Raw genomic sequence first — 21,555 nt, forward strand, 5'->3', positions numbered from 1 at the left:
AATGGTGATCTTTTAATATCGTAGTAGACATGCTTTCAAAATACAGTAAATTAGCAAAATAACATATCTTAAATTTCACTACCTATTTTTTTTAATTCTTTCTATTGTTTTCCAACAGTACGCACAATACCGCTCTAGTGAGCAGTAAAACAAGAATACACCCAACAACAACGCTGTGACCCCACTGAACAGGCAAAAATACTGTCCCGATGTACACTGTATCTCCATCATGACACACCTCAAAAATCCGGTACACTGTTTCCTACACTAGTATCATTATTCAGTCTGTGGAGCGGTATCAGTTTGCTGAAGAAGATATTGTTTGAGCGGTTCCCATATGTCTCTTGGCCTTGACGTCCCAGGTAGTTCTTCCGCATATAGGGCCAGTTGCTCATTACAATATACCAGATCCTTGATCCATATTTTAATAGTTGGGGTTAGAATGCTTTCCCAATGTAGCGCCACTCGTCGCTTAGCCAGCAGGAGTGCATTACATACAAACTTTCCCACTGCTTCCCTCAGCTGCAGCACAAAACATAATATGCATACAGCAGGTGTACATTGCAAGGTGATCTACGTCATCTTCTGCAGTCGTTGCACCACACCCTCCCAATACATGAATACACGTCTACATTCCCATGCAAGGTGAAAGATATTAGCGTTAGAATGACCACACTGTTTACAATTACTTTTGTCTCGGAGTCCATATCTATGACGCTTGGCTGGAGTATGATAGGTTTGATGGACATATTTAAAATGAATTATATGCACCACCCCGCGATGCATAAAGATCAGAATAGAAGTTGCGAAACTGCTCCACTATAGCCTTCGGTGCATGGTGAGCCACCCCCTGAGTGTCTGGGATTTTAGTAATGTGGTGAAAGTCCTCCTGCACTTTTATTTCCGTGGCCAGATTACGGCCCGAGCGACCCCCCTCTCCATAAGCACGTGCAACTCGCCTGCGTGCTATATAGCGGATCTCGGACTCCACCAGGGAGTCATACTGTTGTAACAGGTCTTTTATGCCCACCAATATATCCGGACTGATGGTGAGTGTGTATTGTTGTTCGGTCTCCGCCAGTTGACTCTCAACCTGAGCGAGCTGCCTGCGTATATCTTTTGAAATACCGGCCGTGGTACTGATACCAACCCCTCTAATGGTGACTTTAAAGGCCTCCCATATTATTCCAGCACTTGCCACCGAGCCTACATTAATTTCAAAATATTGCTCTATGGCAGTACGTATTGCGTCATTATAAAGAGGATCCACTAGTGCCTGTGCCCAAAAGCGCCATGCATAGGGACGGAGCTCATTGGATTCTATTTTGAATGTAAGTAGCACTGGGTTGTGATCTGACAACGTGCGAGGGAGCAACACCACATCAGTGACCCAGTTATTCGCCTCCCCATTCAAAAGCCAGTAATCAAGGCGAGACACGCTATTATGTGCGGGTGTGGCATGCATGCCCATTTTGGCTGTACCATTCCGGAGTCTCCACACGTCTACTAGCCCAAATTCCAGCATAGCGTCATTGACACTCCTCACAATTTTAGTGTGTGTATTCCTTGGGGGTTAGATTTATCTAGCTGAGGATCTAAGTGTGTATTAAAGTCCCCACCCCATACTGTGGCTTCACCAGGCCACTCACGCATAGTGCTGTATAGTCATGTGAAGGTCTCAGGGTCATCTGCTATGGGGCCATAGATGTTCATCAGGGTAATAAGGGTAGTGCCTAATTTACAGTGTACCATGGCGCATTGTCCATCCTTGTCCGCGTGGGTGCTGATAGGTGTGAAGTGCACACCCCTCTTTTTCAGAATAAGCACTCCTCTAGCATATGAGGAGTATGATGAAGCCAGTTTATATCCTGCCCATCTAAGTGCAATCTTAGTCTCAGAAGCCGCCGTGAGATGCGTCTCCTGCAGGAGAGCGATCTGAATGCTATGTCGGTCTAAATAAGCAAACACCTGTCTAATTTTGTTGGGGGTGTTGAGACCGCGGACATTCCAGGTTACACAGTTGTATGTCTCACCTATGCCCATTCTTGTGTAACTGAATAGCCAATGTCAGTGCAGCGGTCTCAACCACAACAGGTGCATTCAACAGTCGTCTCATCAATACAGTCAGTACGGTCGCAGCGAACAATCCTACCCTGAACCAACGCCCTCCCACCAACCACTTCAGCAAACCCAATTCCCCAAAGCCATCTCTTAACAGTACCCATCCCCGCACTCCCACCTCCCCCCAACAAACCCCATAAAGATAAAACATCTTAAGTGGTATACACCCAAGGACAGGAGCAGCCAGCCAGTGGGCCCAGTGATAGCCGTCACATGGGGGTCACCTTAAATTTGCAATAACACCCAACTCCGCACTCCCATGTCAACCAAAAATCAACTCAGACGCTTATAACTGGCACAGTAACATGCCCTTTGCAAATGTGCTCCCCCTCTAGGGCTAATCAATACTGACAGTATACATCGTAAGTTTGGGTTGAGCACTTATCTGTGTCCGTATGATTTGCTGCCAGATCCATCCAGGAGTCGACGACCCCTGTAATGTGCTACGAAGGATATATGACCATTATTCCTCATCCGAAACATGCTGCTGAGGGTCTTGCTCGCCCCTGGGCGAACGTCTATGCGGTACTTGTGCTCCTCTCTGCTTCAAAAATGTTTGCACCTCCCTAGGATTGTTGTATAGTCTGCTTTTGCCCCCATCAGTAAGATGGAGACCAGCGGGGTAGATGCTTGCATATGGAATGTTTTGGTCGCGAAGCGCTTTCTTTACATCCACAAACTTCTTCCGGACCTCTTGAACTTGTTGCGTGAAATCTGGGTAGCTAGAGATCGTCATGCCTTTGTGTGACAGCGTTCCCAGTTCCCTTGCCTTCCAGAGCGCTGGATCCCGATCTCTATAGTTTAGGAGTTTTGCTATGATGGGACGTGGTCTCTGGCCGGGCGGAGGGAGAGGCGACAAGGACCTGTGCACCCTTTCAACAATAAAGACAGGTGAGAAGATATCCTTACCCAGCGGCGCAACCAGCAGGGACTCTATATAGCGTTCCATGGGACCCGTGTTGGTTGATTCCATAATCCCCATGAAACGTAGGTTGTTGCGACTGGACCTTGCTTCCAAGTCCTCTGATTTTGCCATGAGTGTCGCCAGCACCTTATCTGTTTTTCCCTGTTTTGTTTCTGTTTGGCGCTGCACATCTTCTGCATCAGAAATCCGCATTTCCGCCATATCTATCCGTTCCCTGTGCCGATCCTGCCTTTCAGAGAGAACATAGTCTGAAAGTCCACGGTGGTAGTAGGTTGCGTACCCACCGCAGGCACAGATATTTGCTCCGGCCCAGGGTTGTCTGCCATTTTCTTTGTCTGCTCAAAAGTAAGCTTTGGCTGATTGCTGTCCGGCTTGCCCATTGTCGCTATACACAAAGTGCCGATCCGATGAAATGCCAGAGGCAATCCAGAGGCCCATCTCTGCTGGTTGGGCACTGCAATACACACACCCGCACCCGACGCGATGTCTGTGGAAGTGGGTGTACTCGGGGCAAGGGTGCGCTCTCAGAAGGGCAGTAGGAGCTCGTGTGTAATGTGCCCTGCCGTCTCAGCTCTGCCCGGGGGATGTGGATGGTCTTCGTCAAAGTCGCAGCCTCCCTCAATAACTGCAGTCAGCTGGCGCATTCAGCACATCGGGGGGTGTGTAGGAGCGATGTGATGTGCTTGAAACAGGGCCTCTAACTGAGGGCGACCCACAGCGCGATCCCGCCTCCACGCCAGTGGGACCCGGGATTTCAGCCGTGCAGACCGCGAAAGTCAGCGGTGGTCAGAAGGCCGGGGGGCACAGACGAGAAGTTCACTATCAGTGCAGCACTCTCTCACGCCCACGCGAACCGCAGGGGCGCCATGCAGGTCTCCTTCCTCAGCACCAAGTCACGGAGGTCGGGTTCAACACTTCTCCCGACAGGCTGCCAGGGAGCAAGGGAGGTCACAGCAGTACAGAGCAGAGGCACGACCCTCGGGTGGGCCCCGCAGTGCCGCAGAAGACAGCTGCACACCTCCGCGAGCAGGAGAGGGACCGCACAGACGGCTCTCCGGGCCATCCTCGTCACCGCCTCCCCTCGGCCGCGACCCTCACTGGCCCTGCAATGTGCACCGCGCCGGCGCCGCCCCCGGTGCCTTCCCAGGAGGTGGTACGTTCAGAATCCGGTGCAACTGGGTGCGGCTGTATTCCGGTGCGTGGAACCATAGGTTTTGGTGCACAGGACAGGCTGGAAAGGGAGGATAAATTCAGTATTGATAGGCGACCGCAGGGAGCTCGCCTAGGAAGCGGCAATCTTGCAGGCTGGGCTAGCTCCTCTTAAATTTCACTACCTTATAGGACACAGATGATGATGTGTGGAAATTGGGGTTCAGTGAATATTATTTGCAACTCAACCAGTAAAAGTGTCTTGATTTGTTTTGATAAATGCAAAAAGAACTGATGGACAGAATGCAGAAAGCACAGCTTGTTGCGCTATGAATTGTTTCATGAACCCAAATTCCTATCTTATTTGTGCTTGTGATACTATCTTGGGCAATTGGAATAATTATCTATTGATTTGTTTTGATCCCATTAAATTCTTGGATTCCATTACACTTCAAAATTAATAACATTTACAACATCTTTGCTCTGCTAAGTGCAGATATATTCTAAAATATGTGTACATTTCATTTACAGGTATTAAAATGTTGCTGTGTGTTACAATAAAATTACATCCTCCAGCCTTTCTTGTCACACTTTATGTATCCCACCAAGATTGTCACATAGCGTAGCTCAATTTAAAAACCCCTCTCACAGTCCCACAGTCAGAGAAAGAAAAAAAAACATGTTAGAAAAATAAGCACCAATTTGTTATACATAACCTGACATTGGATCTCTGTCTTCGAAGGACACCAAATGTAACAAGATAAATACAAAATATAAAGGCACCTTTATTTTTCACGTCCCACCAGACTCTTGGTGGCGACCCACCACTGGGTCATGATCTACAGTTTGGGAATCCCAAAAAAACATATTTTTTCTTACCCACCAAAAATTTTCGAAAATGTTTTTGGAAAAACACAACTTTGAAAAACATCCTTGCCAAAATCCAAGAAAGGAGTTTTAATTGTACTGCCTAGCATTTACAAATGTGTGTATGCATCCTAAGGCTAACTAACACCTCCTTTTACAAAAATGCAATTAAAAGTAAATGCTAATTCTTTGATGCATAGTTAACTGAAACAGTTATAATTTCCAAATCCACTATATTACACAATATCTGGTTAAAAGGAATACAAAAATATTAATTGATTTTCCTCATGGGCACCATTTTCACCAATAAAAGTCTGGGCTGTTATAGTAGATTACATAAAATAAAATTCAAAAAGTGAACTGTTATCATAGGTTCTAACTCAATGTCCAACAAGTATTTTCCTGCATCCTAAATGTTCTTATGGCACAATCATTGTTCCAAATAGACTGCAAACACATAAAAAAAGTTACACCACAAGTATTAAACTAGTGGGTTCCTGAAGATGAAGTGCTACTGAAGACATTTGTAAGCATAAAATATCAATTTCTAGCAAATGAAAATCAACTAAAATCACTTTCCAGCTGCTTCAAGTTCCCTTTCTACAATTGCCATTACTTTTATAAATATTTTATTTAAATGTGTATTAAATCCAGTTTAACATTGGATAAGCGGGAATGCTCATCTAATTAAATAAGGCATGAAGTAAACTTTTCCGTTCCTCTGCCAAATCAGTACTGTGCACAATATGTGCAGAATTGTTTTATTTGTGTAATTACACAACCTGCATTTATTATTATCAGATGGCTTTATTCAAGGTGGCTTTGAGTCACCAGCTGGAAGCCTGCCAAATCTGTAGTCCATAAATTTGTATTTAAGATGTTTTGAAAATTGTTTGCAGAAATGTGTCTGCCAGTGGTTAGTTTCATAAGTGTTATTGGTCATCCAAGCATGTGACTGTTTGCAAAAGCCCATTTTGTCTTGAACACGTGAAGCAATCTTGAAGATATATTCAAAGAGTTCTTTAACACACTGAAGCTTTCTGCCAGAGCTGAAAGTTCCTTCAGTTGTAAGCTTTGCAGCTCTGTTTCAAAATACATTTTCCAAGGATTTTTTCTTCTTGAATGAATAATTTATATCCAGATGAGGTGGTTTAATGTTCCTGGAGGTGCAGCTCTTAGTATACAACACAAACTTTTTAAAGCACAGCTCTTTGCGCTATAAATTGTTTCATGAGCCCAAATTCCTATCTTATTTGTGCTTGTGATACTATCTTGGGCAAGTGGAATAATTATCTATACATATTGCTAATGTCTAAGTCAAGTGTTTCCATTCCCAATAGTACTTTGCATCCATATACTATAGCTTTCAAAAATGTGATACCTATGACCTTTAGAACTCCGCCATAGCCATTGTGAAGCCCAGCTGTGAAAAGAAGAGGAATATGGGCGGTGCTAGCTACCCCACCATGTAAAAAAAAGCCTAGCTGCGGAAACGTCAGTCAAAAGACCAAGAGACATCCCAACCTTGGGGAGAGAGGAATCTACTTCACGGAGTGCTATGACGCCTTGTGGTGAAAAGCAGAGATCTCTGGAAGCCACAAAGTCGATCCACCTGCTTTCGACCAAGACCATCAACATCAGGACATGGAACGTGGGGACCATGTATGAGACAGGCAAGACAGCCCAAGTGGCAGCGGAGATGAAAAATACAACCTTGCCCTGCTTGTCATCAGTGAACCCAGATGGACAAAGTCGGACAGATAAGACTGTGCCAGGAGGAATGCTGTGGTATTCTGGCCACAAGAATGTGAATGTGCCACATACTCTTGGAGTAGCACTGATGCTAATGCCAGCAGTCATCAACAATCTGATTGGATGGGAAGCCCACAGTCCAGAAATCATCGCAGTGACCTTCCGCACAAAGAAAAAGAGAATCAACATGACTGTTATCCTAGTCTATGCACCTACAAATTACAGCAAAGAAGAGGAAAAAGAACAATTTTATGACAAACTCCAGTCCATTCTAGAGAAATTCCTTTAGCGAGACATCACCATACTGGTAGGAGATCTCAATGCCAAGATTAGAAGTGACAACACTACGTACAAAGAAGTTATGGGCAACAATGGTGTTGGAATGAGAATGGTAAAAGACTTGCCGATCTCTGAGCCCTGAACAATCTGGTGATAGGTTGTAGTGTATTCCAAAACAAAAGAATACACAGGGCAACATGGGTGTCACAAGACCATTCAACAGAAAATCAGATCGACAATGTCTGCACTGGCAAGAAGTTTCGGAAGTCCCAGCCAGATGTCAGAGTGATGAAAGGAGTGGATGTGGCGTTGGACCATCATCATTACCTTGCAAGGCTAAAGCTGAAGAAAGCATGGATGGAACCAACAAACCACAGCCAGTGCTATACCACCACCCTCCTCAAAGATGCACAGAAACTGAATGAATACTCAGTCACTTTCAGTAACAAGTTTCAAGTCCTGCAAGAACTAGAGGATGACAGAGACCCAGTAGAAAGCCAGTGGCGAAGGATCAAAGAGCAGGGATATCAACCTGCCTGGAGGTAGTGGGTCCCAAGAATGACCAGCATAAAGACTAGATCTGCACAGAGACTCTCTTCAAAAGACAAGGGAGAAAGAAAAAGAAAGCTGCAGTTAACACCAGCCTAACAGGAGCAGAAAAAACAAGCTCAAGGTAAAAACACCAAAACTAACAAGGAAGCAAGGAGAAGTTTAACAGCAGGCAAGCGAAGATTCATTGATGGTCTTGCCACAGACGCCCAGGAAGCAGCAAGTCATGGTAACTTGAAAGAACTCTACAACATGACAAGGAAACTCTCCAGCAGATAAAGCAAGCCAGAAAGATCTGTTAAAAACAAAGCTGGGAAGACAATCATAGCTAATGTAGACAACTAATATGGGTGGAGCACTTTGAAGAACTGCTGAACCAGCCCATGCACAGTTTCCACCAGACATACTGCCAGCTGACAAGGACTTGCCAATTGACTACAGCAAACCAACCAAGGAAGAAATACAGCAAGCCATCAAACATCTCAGAAATGGGAAGGCAGAAGGACCCAACACCAATCCTGCAGAGGCACTGAAGAAAGACATTGAAACATCAATACATATGATCTACCCCAATTTGGGAAGGATCTGGGAAGAGGGAAAGGTGCCACCCGACTAGAAAGAGGAATATCTCATCAAGCTCCCCAAGAAAGCTGACCCTAGTAACTGCGCAAACTACATAGGGATAACTCTTCTATTAACCCCAGGCAAAATGTTCAGTGTCATTATGAGCAGAATGAAGCAACAGGTCAATGCTCAGTTGTGAGATCTGCAAGCTGGTTTCTGCAAAGATAGATCTTGTGCAACACTGCGTGTCATCATTGAGCAGATGGAATGGAATTACCCTCTCTATGTCAACTTCAACTATGAGAACATATTTGATAGTGTGAACAGAGAGAACTTTGGAAACTCCTCCACCACTATGGTGGACCAGATAAACTTGTAAGAATCATCAGGAACTCTTAGGAGAGAATGACCTACTTGATAGTCCATGTAAGATAACTCGCAGACGCCTTCCAAGTGAGGACCAGAGTCCACCAGGGTTGTTTGCTCCCACCTTTTCTGTTCCTCCTGGTCATAGACTGGATCATGAAGACGTCCACAACAAGTCTATCAAAGCACACACTGACACTCCACTGCCCCTCAGACATCTTCACAAGCTCGAGTCTTACTCTTATGCACCCCCACTGTGGAGACAGTAACGCACAGCCCTACACCCTACCCAGCGAACAACTCTAACTCAATGCCAGCCTTTTTATTTCTTTGCTATAAATAGATTGTTAGGAGATGTTTATTGGAAAGCAAATGTCTTATTGGTGTACCTCGCTATGGCGGAGTATTATCAAAGGGGTTCTAAACAACTTTACACAGATTTCCACTGCGTCTTCTGACGGAGTGAAATATGTATATACCCATACTGTTTGAAATCAACAATGATGATACATGGTGCTAGCAATTACAACTGCTCGCTAGAAATAATTCTGTAACATCCCGAACAGGAGAACATGACATTGCATAGTGTGAAATTTGCTGTATTTAGGATGTGAGCGTTGCGACATGCAATATCTGGGCCTTCACAATGCGAAACAACAACCTACACACGGATGCCGTATGATTGTAAGGAGTAGATGTCCATGCTGTTTTTTATGTTAATTATTTTGTATAACCCTGCAGACTGTAATGTGAAGGAGAGCAAAGATTGTAAGGAAAAATGCAACCAAAAAAACAATAAAGATATTTAAAAATAAATCAAATGAAGACATCCACACCAAGGAGAAGAAATGGGATCTAGTGGACACCTTGGACACAACTCGACGACCCACACTTTGCAGACAAACTGGCCCTACGCTCCCATACCCATCTGCAGATGCAAGAGAAGACTGACAAGGTGACAGACACATCAGCACAACTTGGCCTCAACACTCATAGAGGAAAAACCAAGATTTCGAAAGACAACACAGCCAGCACAACTACAGTCATTCTTGAAGGCGATGCATTGGAATAGGTTGAGGCCTTTACCTACCTGGGTATTGTCATAGACCAGCGTCAAGGTAAGAATTGGCAAAGCAAGGACTACCTTAATTCAGCTAAAGAAGATCTGGAACTCGAAGGACCTAACACTGCAAACCAAGATCAGGACTTTTAATACGTATGTAAAATGGGCCATTTTGAATGGAGCAGAAACATGTAGGACAACAGTTACCACCACCAACAAAGTCCAGACCTTCATCAATGCCTGCCTAAGGCATCAGACTTTCCTACTTCCTGCTCATGAAGTAATAATAAGATGCTGGGGCTGAAGACATCAGACCCTCCGCAAGTCCACATCAAACACCATCAGGCAAGCCCTGACCTAGAACCCTCAAGGGAAAAGAAACATTGGAAGGCCAAGAAACACCTGGCACTGAGGCCTTGATAGCTGACTGTAAAAGAGATTGATTACACCTGGAGTTAGAATGAAAGAAAAGCCCATGACAGTGATGGCTGGAGAGTCCTGGTTGATGGCCCATTCCCCAGGAGGGGCTACTAGGCATAAGTAAGAAACGTTTGACCATTACAATAGGTTCCAATGATGTACGGCAGAGGTTCTTTAATAGGGATATGAAAGCAATCCCTGGGGTTCATGTTTCAGTTCTTAGATGAGGTTGACGTCTGAAAAAATTACTTTGATTATAAAATATTATGCCAAGATATTTATAGTCTATTTCTATATCAATCGTTTTCTTTTTTAACCACCAAGAGCCAGGTTTATTTATTTTTCTATCAAGGAGTGCAAACTTTGTTTTATTCAAATTGATCTACATTTCATTTACAGATATGTAGTTAGATAAACATATTATCAATCTTTACAACCAAACCGGAGTTTTGCTTGGCAAAACAAGATCATAAGGGTACAATAAAGAAAGGCTTCTTGTGCCCCCATCTGGGGCGATTGTGTTTTTGGGTTGATCAATGCTATACTTAGATATAGAATATAAAAGTTAATGAGAAGGGGAGCCAAGACACATCTTGTTTTAAACCTTTTATAGTGTATATCTTGGCAGCGATTGACTGACCCTCTCCAACCTTCACTCGTATCCAATATTTGAGTAAAGTACTTGTATGACTCTGAAAGGTTTTGCTGGAATGCCCTAGCAATACAATTGTGCCAATAATTCCTCTCTTGGCACATTATCGAAGGCTTATTTGACATCTCCAAATTACCAGAAATCTGTTTCAATTTAAAAAATACCTTGAAGTAGACCATTAGGACCGGGTTCTCCATCTGTACACCCTTTTTACACTTACTTTTAGGAGCTGCAAGGTTTCATAAGACACAAAGTCAGTGCCTAAAACCGTTAATCCATTAGAATCATCTATGTATTTTTTCCAATTTCCTTGCAAGACATTATGAAATATCCTAACTTAAGTGTGCTTTGGCACATCTTCGGGATCATTCTGGTTTTGTTCTAGCATTTTATGTTTCCTTTCAGAAATATCATACAGCACATTTAAATACATTATCCATGCATCTTCTGAAATGTTTGCATCATGGAATTGAAAGCTCCAAGTTTCTAATTTTGGGTATGCCAAGCACTGCAGTAAACATATGGTTGAGTATGAAGAATAGTTAGCTTTACTCATAACACCTTAATGTATTTTTAAAAATCCTTGGAAATCCCTTTAAAAGCAGAAGTAAAGTGTATTGCGTGGTTTGCATAGTTTGCAAAGCTAACCATAACTTGGGAATTTCATAGTATTGTTTTTTTTCTCATAATCATAACTGCACTTCAAAAGTGTCTTTTTAAGTGCATATATATATAGAGAAACATATGCACACACACACACACACACACACACACACACACACACACACACACACACACACACACACACACACACGTATACATACATGTATGGAGCCTTCACATAACCCTATTTTTTCAGAAGATTTATATTTTAATCAATAAACTCTTACTTCTTCAAGAAATATTTTTCTATGTGAATTCTAATGCTGGTGAAGAAAAAGGAGTTTCTAAGATAAAATATCAATTTTCTGATTAAAGTCTCACAGTATAGTACATCCTGATAATATAGAATGTATATTAGTATAAGTTGGTAAGGGTCTAAAAAAGAAGCATGGGGACAATTACCTGGCGTTGTTCTTGTTATCTGTTTGAATTCCTGACGCTCTTCAAATTCCCTTTTTGATATTTTTTCAATGTAAAATTGGTTTAAAACACCTAGGATAAAGGATAACACAGGACTATATAATTATACTATAAACAGTGACATTTAATCATTCATTTTCCCAGACTGAGATACAATATCCATAATTTTAAGCAAACCACGTACTATCCATTTATATACTGTAACTATGAAGATCTATTCCTTGTTCTAGAAAGTGGAGAGATCACATCACAGCTGAAACCCTAAAGAGGAGTATCCCACAGTGAAATACAGAACAAGCAGACATACAGCATGTAGACAAGACAATACTTGTTGTCCCTTATGTAAGACCCTTTCAGACTTATTCACTTAAATGCAAAACAGTTACTCTGATGTTGGTTTATTCACATTGTTTATGTTACTATATCTGCATGCATTATGTTCAAATGTCGCTTTTATTGAATTTACATATATCAAATTATTTAGATTACCCCACAATATTCAGGCACTATTCGGGCACATTGTCACACGGAATAGAGGTTTTATTTTTTGCAGTATATCTGTTTATTGCAGGTTCTAACATGATGCGATGTTATTATCAGACAATACCACCAGATCATGTTAGATAATATTCTTTACTACTGGGCCAGATTTAGTTTGGATGGATAATGATGCATTACATAATATTTTCAAGTTCTAAACTAATAGTAAAGGACTACAATGCAGATAAGCCTAGATCTGGAATATATTAGCAAACCTATTCCTAAATTTGGACACTCCAAATTCCACATTCTTTTTACAAATCTAATGGAGTAACAGAAATGTAATCATAAAGACTGTGTGGAAAATAACCCTGATGCACATGGCACTTGTCCCAGGCACGGACAGACTGGAAACTGAAACCAGGCCAGACAAACACGCTTGACCGCCCCCCAAGGGGCGGGGGTTGCAAGTGGGAGTGGGAAGCACCACTCCCGCTTTTGTTACAGGCGGCCAATTTTGCAGCACTGTAAAGAAACCGGCCCCGTGGGTCCAAAACTGGCCCTCACCCTTCTGGCCCACCAGGGAAATGCCTGTTGCCCCCTACGGCTAGTCTAGCCCTGTTCCCAGGTGCTCCATGTGCTTTTGCATGCAGCCGGTATTAGGACCATTCTGCAGGTATAATGAGGCTGTTCTAGTATAGCAATCTGGGACCCTTCTGATCAGGATTAACCAGGTACAAGTACCTGTATTAAATCCAGAACGTAAAGTCGGAGGTATAGAATTGCTAACTTGGCTGGGTAAATATCTACTACCAAACCATTTTGAGAATGTTATGTTATGTTTCGATTGCTATAGTGTGCTAATCACTCGAGAGGTTATCCAGGTGCTAAAATCAGCAAGCCTATTGTATGTGAGCTAAGAAAGTAATACATCTTTCAGTCTTGATTAATGACTTTGGGGCTTATTTAGATTTTGGTGATGGTATATTTCATCACAACCATGACAGATCTCCTTTCAATGCCTGTGGCATTTGTAATGCACTGGATGGTGCATCCGTTACATTTGTGATAGTTTATCTCATCTGCGAAACTCTAAATATTGCACTGTGATGCCATCTACTTCAAAGTAAGGATGAAAGGCACATTAGATATATCGAACTTCTGATGGAAGAGACGTTTTAGCCAGAAAGCAGAAATATGTGCATACACATACCACACCATGGTACGTTCTAGGAATACATGAATTCCAAAAAGGAAACTGTCATCACATGTTTAAATATGTAGGTGTAGAAGTATGTATGTGGTATTTCTATAGCGCAAACCTAGCCAAAAGGCACCAGAGCATTGTACATGGTTAAAGTCAACGAGTAAGAGGGGAGGAAGCCAAATATGCGGTATTTGTATAGTAGAAACTAGGCCAACTAGCAGGAGAGGGCTTTGCAGGGTCTACGTAGGTCAGAGATAGAGTCAGCAAAGGACTCTAGTCACATGTGTGGGTTCTGAGGGAAAGTGGCTATTTATTGTACCACCTCACTTACCTAGGGGTAGAGATATTGAGTAAGCCAGGTTGGTCGCGACACATTGAGAAGGTGGTACTGAAACACCAGCAGATTTCAGGGGCGCTCCGGGTAGAACAAGTAAAATCGAAAACTAGGCCTATAAAACCGGTCCTCATGGTCTACGATGCTAAAGCCTTGGGTGCAGCCCTGTATGGGGCTGAAGCATGGGGTTTTGAGGGCTCCACACCCTACAAACATCTGAGAATAGGTTCCTAAGAGGAATAACAAGTCTCCCCCAGAGTACCCCACTAATACCACTTGGCCTGGATTTAGGAAGGAGATTGGTTAGTGACCGTGCCCGACTAAGGCCTATCCTTTATTGGAGACGGCTTTGGACGACCCCAGAGATCAGACACTATGCTGATGGGTTTCTAGCCCTAGTTAAATCGGATGTATTTCATAAAATTACATGGTTGAAGATGCTCAGGGATGTTCTTGCTGAGCTCGGTCTCTCTAATCTCTGGGAAAATCCTCTTGGGGAAGTATTCCCAAGTAAAAACACTATTAAGGCCATATATTGGGACCATATAGAACATAAGCTCTGGAGGAGTACACATGCAGAAACAATGGGGGGTAGATTTATGGAAATTAAAACGAGACCTGCACTGGAACAATATTGGGGCACTATAACTGTTCCGTTAGATAGGAAATTATTCTTCCAGTTAAGGGCAGGTTCTCTCCCCCTGAGGTCATTGACGTGTAGTTGTAGGAGCAGCAATAGCTCGTGTTGCCCGGTATGTGGAGCCCCCAATGAAAGTATTACTCACTTTTTATTTTTGTGCGAGGCCTATGCAAACCCAAGGAAATTATGGCTGGCACCTGTTTGTAGAAATCTTGGGGTACTAAGTGGTATAGAGGGGTTGAGAATCATCTGCACCTCCACTGAAATGCCCATTGTAGTAGGAACAGCAAAATACTTGGGGTGGACATGGTCTATTAGGCGGAGGGCTCTACCTCTTAACATGTACTAAACTTTAAAAAAAAAAAATTTCGAGAAAGCTTCCACAAATTACTAAAATGCATTTTATCTATATGAAATATGAATTTTAATTGTAATGTGTTTTAAAATGTATGTAATGTTTTTTGAAATGTATGAATTTTTAATTCCATGTTTGTGCTTTTATGAGTGTATAACTCGAATAAAGCTTTTTCAATCAATCAATCAATCAAGTAGTATTCTTTTTTAGAGGTTTATCTCTTTCATAAATCTAAGAAGGATCTATGCAATCTTTAGTCAAATAGTGATGTTGATCCAGATCCTTGGTGAGACGATGAAGAAGGTCATCTGTCTAGCTTAAACTTTCGTTCACTTATTTTTCTCGGCTCGAGTCTGAAGCTATCCTAGCTGCAAGTGAGGATTGAGTCATAGTGAGAAAGGAGATTACATAGTCAAGTATGTACAGAACCAATGGCATACTACCTTTTTGGGTTACTGTCCTGGGATGAGGGTTTTTAACACTGTATATTTTAGCCATCTTAATTATCTGTTTGTTAAGAGTGAAACAAAGGTATTCAGGGAATCAAGCAAAGACTGCTGTGTAGGGGTAAAGTAGAAACGGCATTCTCCCACAAATTAGGTTTAGGTTACAGAGTATCATTTTATTTAAGCATTTATGTATGCCAAACTTTCTGAGGGTCTGACTTAGCACTAGGGAAGAGATAATTTGATAAAGTTGAGCATCATCGGCATGTTGCTGGTGTAAAATGCCAAAGTTGGGGCAAGGTGAAAGTTGAAGAGAGAGCAGAAAGAATGGAGCCTTGGGGAGGTACCATAAGGTAGAACATTGTAGAAGTTGTGTGATATATCAATATTTCACTCAACACAATGCGGCAAAACACCTTGCTGTGCTGCGTGAAAGGGAGAGAGGAGGAATGCACCATATTCAACATTATATGGCACATTCCTGTCCAATCCTTGCTCTGGCATACTTTTGCCTGCTAGCGCCAATGCAGGCACCCTTGGGTCATGGTGCCAGGGTGCCTGCATTGCAGGCAGGATGGTTTTTGTGCAGGAAGGGATGCTACCACTCATGGCAAATCTAGGAATGCTTCCAAATCCATAGATGATGCATGGAAACACCCACGCTCCACCCATGGAATGTCTCCCTGGGGCAGAGTGATGCAAGGCAGCAACTTGAGCTTCTTTGCGTTACTCCAGGTTTACCAAGCCATGGGATATGCAAAACGTTTATCAATCTGGCCCCTAGTGTGAATGAGAATTGCCTATTTTTATATTTTGTGAATGTTTGGTAAAGTAAGAGGCAAACCAACTGTAGATGTTGGCATGTAAACTCATGTAAGGAGGATTACAATTAAAATGCTGTGGCTGACCTTCTCATACACTGTAGGCCAAGAAGATCTGCAGGTAACTATCTGCTTTGTCAAGAATGTGCAAAGTATCATCAACACTTTACAACATGGCTGTCTCTGTGGTTCATTCTGAACTAGGTCCTGATTGTAGATTATCAAAGATATCGCTGATGCTGATGAGCGGGTTAAACTGGCAGTCCACATACCTTTCAAGAAAATTAGCTAGTATGGGTAATTCTCAGATAGGACTGAAGTTATTAAGGTCGTTTTGCACTGAAACGTGTTCTTATATGAAACAATTGCATATTCACCTTCAGTTAGTGACAGATTGCTTGAGTTTCTACAATAAGTAGCAAGAGAGCTATGTAATGTCTTTGCCATGGTCGTATAAAAAGGAGCAGAAAGATATTGGAGTGATTTGTGTTGGCAATTAGGAGAGGAGTGGACTTTCAGTGCAAGTTAAAAAACAGGTTCCTCTCCACACACACATAATAATAACACCACACATTATATAAATACCTTTCAGTATTTTCCACACATGAATTTCAATTTGTGGTGGCCTCTGTGTCTCCACAGCTATTTTTCTGACCATGTCTCCTTCTTCCAGGAGGATAGATTCATACACAGGGAGTGTTTCTTCACCGCAGAATAAATCTTTGCTTCCAATATTTTGACCAGGCATTTCCTCTATAATGAAAGCAATGTTAGTCAACACAACAATAAATAACACATACATCAGCTAGTAGACCTTCATTCAAATACCAAATAACAAGGCTTAGGATAAATAAGTATTTTTCGTGGCCATAAAAGAACCTCATATGAAAGAAAATCCAAATATAACATTCTAAAAAGTTCTAAAAACCAAACGAAATACTCAGTGATAATATTGTACATTTCCAAAATCTTATGATGTTTAATTTCTATAAGTAAGAACTTCTGCATCCAAAGGGTAACAGTGCCATTGATTTTGTTAACATTTACAATGTCCTTTTGATAAGCATATTTCTGTTTGAAAGACTCTAATGCATACAAACAATCTACAGTCCACCAATGTCGATTCGCATGTGTGGCACATAAAATTATGGAATTTCCAAAAATTCATTTGAACCAACATGGCCTATAATTAAGGGCGGAGCGATCTTCCCCTCCTCTGTTTTCCCTGCATGATGAGTGTGTAGCAGGCTGACTAAATGTTAGCCTGACAGAAACTCATCATGTTTGGTTCAGGCAGCCAAGCAATTTACATGTGCTAAAGTGCTGATACGCATACACCTGGCAGTCTGAGCCAAGCTTTGCTAGACTGAAGATTTCACAGCACTAAGGATGTTATCTCATCAGCCTGACAAAGTCTTGAGAGAGCCTCCCGCTCATCATAAGGGGGGGCATCACTAATAGACTCAGACCTGAGCACATCACGTTTAAGCCCTGAAGTGCCTCAGGCAGCCTGTCAATCAGTTATGCCATGTTACATAGTGGGTTACGTAGTGGGATATGGTCAGCAACTCTCACTGACATTATCCCACTCTATGATGAGTTAGGGAAGGGCCTACTCTCAATGGCTGGCCCATGTCAATGCCAGCCAATGAGAGAAGGCAGCAGGAACATCCGCCAGTCCCTTCCTTCTGAAGTCACACAGCAAAACCATTCGGCTGGCTCAAGGGTGCAGCCGTCTTGCTTGTTCAATTGTCCAAAGAACAATGATGGATTTTTTTTCTGGAATGAAACATATAGCCTGGGACTCAAAGACCAGGTGATGGTTGCGAGCATGGCATGCAGTCATCCTGGGCTTTTGCCCTGGTACGGAAAGGAAATATCTGACTGAGAATCACTGCAGGGAGGACTTTGTTTACTGGCGCAAGATTTGGGCATTTTGGGGGCAGCGGTGGACCTAACCGCATGCAAATTGGGAGCTCTCAGTTTGATGCATTAAAACTCCATTACAACAAGGCCAGGGCGTAGCTCGCTGAGATTTGCTACGCAGAACTTGGCGAAGTTACAAAAAACACTCTGTGAAGTTCCACGAGTGGTGGTGCGCAGTGCAAACTGTAGTTTGTGCTGGTATTCCTGCAATCAAAAACAGAATATATCCTGAGCTAATAACAATAATCAAACAAGTTCTTAAATAAATCACAATCAAGGTGGTCTTCGTCTCATCATTTATTATGATGTCGTTCTTCGTAGCAAATCTAGCCGCCAACACGTGTTTCGTCTTAGTCGTATCGACCACAGACTTCTTCAGGGCTATTGCTAGACTAACAAGTAATCGTTGAGAGAGGAAATCTTATATCAACTTCTATGTAGCGTATTATCACGATTATAGAATCAGGAAACTCTTGAAAAAGTAGATCACGAATCTGGTGAGTATTCACAGTCACTCAAGAACCCCAAGTGACCTGATAATTCTCGGACGTGGTATTTAAGAACTTGTTTGATTATTGTTATTAGCTCAGGATATATTCTGTTTTTGATTACATTAGGTATTGATTTTTCTTTACCTTTGGTTGATGGTGGATGGCCTTCACCTTATCCTTGGAGCTTACTTTATTGTAACCATAGATTTTGTCACAACTCAGAGCACTTCCCCACTCAGCCATCCCTCCTGTATTGTACTGGTATTCCTGCAGCTTGGGTAGAATTTCTACCCGAGCTGCAGCTGAGAGAGGAAATCTTATCAACCTCTATGTAGCGTATTATCACGATTATAGAATCAGGAAACTCTTGAAAAAGTAGATCACGAATCTGGTGAGTCTTCACAGTCACACAAGAACCCAAGTGACCTGATAATTCTCGGACATGGTATTTAAGAACTTGTTTGATTATTGATATTAGCTCAGGATATATTCTGTTTTTGATTACATTAGGTATTGATTTTTCTTTACCTTTGGTTGATGGTGGATGGCCATCACCTTATTCTTGGAGCTTACTTTATTGTAACCATAGATTTTGTCACAACTCAGCGCAATTCCCCACTCAGCCATCCCTCCTGTATTGTACTGGTATTCCTGCAGCTTGGGTAGAATTTCTACCCGAGCTGCAGCTTACGAACCTACTGTTGGCGATTGCGAGCGGGGAAAAAACTTTGCTGCACATCGCAAAGCGGAGTTTTCTGCACTCTGCGAGCTTCTCAGAGAGCAGAAAACTTTGCAAACTCTGCCAACGGAACTAAGTTCACCGCACAGGCCTAATTACAACCCCAACTACCGTCAAAGATCAGGCTCAACAGCCCGACGTGCAGACTATTTTTAATACACTCCGAACCTCAGGAGTTGCATTATTACAGCCCTCAGACATTTTAAGTCGGCATACCCTAATTAACACTGCATGGCAAGCGATTCTTCAGTGATCACAACACTTACTCAGCTGATCACTTTTCCATGACTCACACACCCGTTTCAAGACCCAGACTACAACTTTATACAGCTTTTGAAGATAACTGTTACGCAAGTTGGCAATTACTCCTCTGTGACTAGCGGTACACAGACAAAATATCGATTTTTAAATATCGATATACAAAAATATCGAAGTTTAAATATCGATGGGACAAAATATCGAAGGTAAGTAATATCAACAGTCTTAATAGCGATATTAGTATGATATCAGTAATATCGAAGTTGTAAATATCGATGTCAATAATATCGAAATTAATAACTTCGATGTTACTTATATCAATTTTTAAATAAATTTAGTGTATATTATATTGTATTTATTATGTTTTATTATTTATTTTTAATGTAATTTAATTAAATATTGTCTTTTACTACTGTAGCGGGTTGTGGGTTTATAGGGGAATAGGGTGGGAAGTAATTTAATTATGTTAAATTAATTATTAATTAGTAGGAATTATTAATTAATTAATTGAGAAATAATGTTTAATTATTTTTAATTAATTGATTAATTGATAAATATGTTCTGTAGCGGGTTATGGGTTTATGGGGGAATAGGGTGGGAAGTAATTTAATAATAATTAATTAATTGATATATGTTTGTACATATTTTAATTAATAATTAATTGGTAATTAATTTCAATTAATTAGTTAATGAATTAATGTAATTTTGTACATATTTATAATTATTAATTACTTGGTAATTATTTAATATTAATTATTTACTTACATTAATTATAGTAATTTTTTATATATAATTTATTGTTATTCTTAATTAATTAATTGGGAAAAATAATATTAATTATTAAATTAAATTAATTACAGCAAATGTGCTAATATATTTACTTTATTGTTAATTAATAATGAATTGGTAATTAAATAATATTAATTCATTTTGGGTAAAGGAGTATTTTTAGGGTTCAGGGTCAGTTTTCAGTTTTTGGGTAAAGGGGTATTTTTAGGGTTCTGGGTCAGTTTTCAGTTTTTGGGTAAAGGGGTATTTTTAGGGTTCAGGGTCAGTTTTCAGTTCATGGGTAAAGGGGTATTTTTAGGGTTCTGGGTCAGTTTTCAGTTTTTGGGTAAAGGGGTATTTTTAGGGTTCTGGGTCAGTTTTCAGTTCATGGGTAAAGGGGTATTTTTAGGGTTCTGGGTCAGTTTTCAGTTTTTGGGTAAAGGGGTATTTTTAGGGTTCAGGGTCAGTTTTCAGTTTTTGGGTAAAGGGGTATTTTTAGGGATAAGGGTCAGTTTTCAGTTTTTGGGTAAAGGGGTATTTTTAGGTTTCAGGGTCAGTTTTGGGTTTTTGGGGTACAGGGATATTTTTAGGGTTCAGGGTCAGTTTTGGGTTTTTGGGGTACAGGCGTACAGGGTAAAAACAAAAAAATATTACATTAAATCAAATAAATTACATGAAAAAAATTAAAATTACATTAAATTATTAAGTGTTTTATTTATTTTAAATGTATATGTATTAGTTTTAATTTTGTTTTAATATTTTTATTTAATATTCGTAAAATTATATGTATTTTAAAATTATTTTTACATTATTATTAATACATTTAAAAAAACGATATTTTTGATTCCGATATTTTTGTACTACGATATTATTTTTTCGATATTTTTGTACTTACCTTAATGAAGATAGGATTCCGATATTTTTGCTGTCGATATTTTTGCTCCGATATTTTTGCATTTCGATATTTTGTCTGTCGATATTATGTCAGACATTCGTGACTAGCAAACTGTAATTTGAACTCACATCATAAAAGTAATCATATACTTGCTTCAACCTACTCAACACTACACGCCTTCATATTTTAATCAGTGATTTGCACACTCACTTTGCAAATTACTTCTTCATCACTGATTTGCACACTACCATCAATTAATTATTTCTTTTAGTCATGTGATCACATGGTGCCATTGTATCCCCCAAATACTCTTGTCCTCACCAGGTTCCCTTCCCATTGCTTGGCAATACTGGCTAACTTTGTTTGGAACGTACCTGGAAGCCTTCGATGGGGTAAGATTTAGTG

General features: G+C 41.1%; 1 protein-coding gene across 1 annotated transcript in view; it reads right to left on the reverse strand.

Moving 5' to 3' along the window:
* The window catches only part of CHRDL1 (chordin like 1), a 665,455-nt gene that overhangs the window by 9,980 nt on the left and 633,920 nt on the right, over positions 1-21,555 (reverse strand). Inside the window, exons 9-10 of the mRNA XM_086951036.1 lie at positions 16,659-16,826; positions 11,773-11,862 (exon numbers count right to left, since the gene is read on the reverse strand). Coding sequence (XP_086807162.1) covers positions 11,773-11,862; positions 16,659-16,826 — 258 coding nt within the window. The remainder of the gene's footprint in view (positions 1-11,772; positions 11,863-16,658; positions 16,827-21,555) is intronic.

Source organism: Lissotriton vulgaris, unplaced genomic scaffold, assembly GCF_964263255.1.
Source record: "Lissotriton vulgaris unplaced genomic scaffold, aLisVul1.2 SCAFFOLD_666, whole genome shotgun sequence".
NCBI classification, from domain to species: Eukaryota; Metazoa; Chordata; class Amphibia; order Caudata; family Salamandridae; genus Lissotriton; species Lissotriton vulgaris.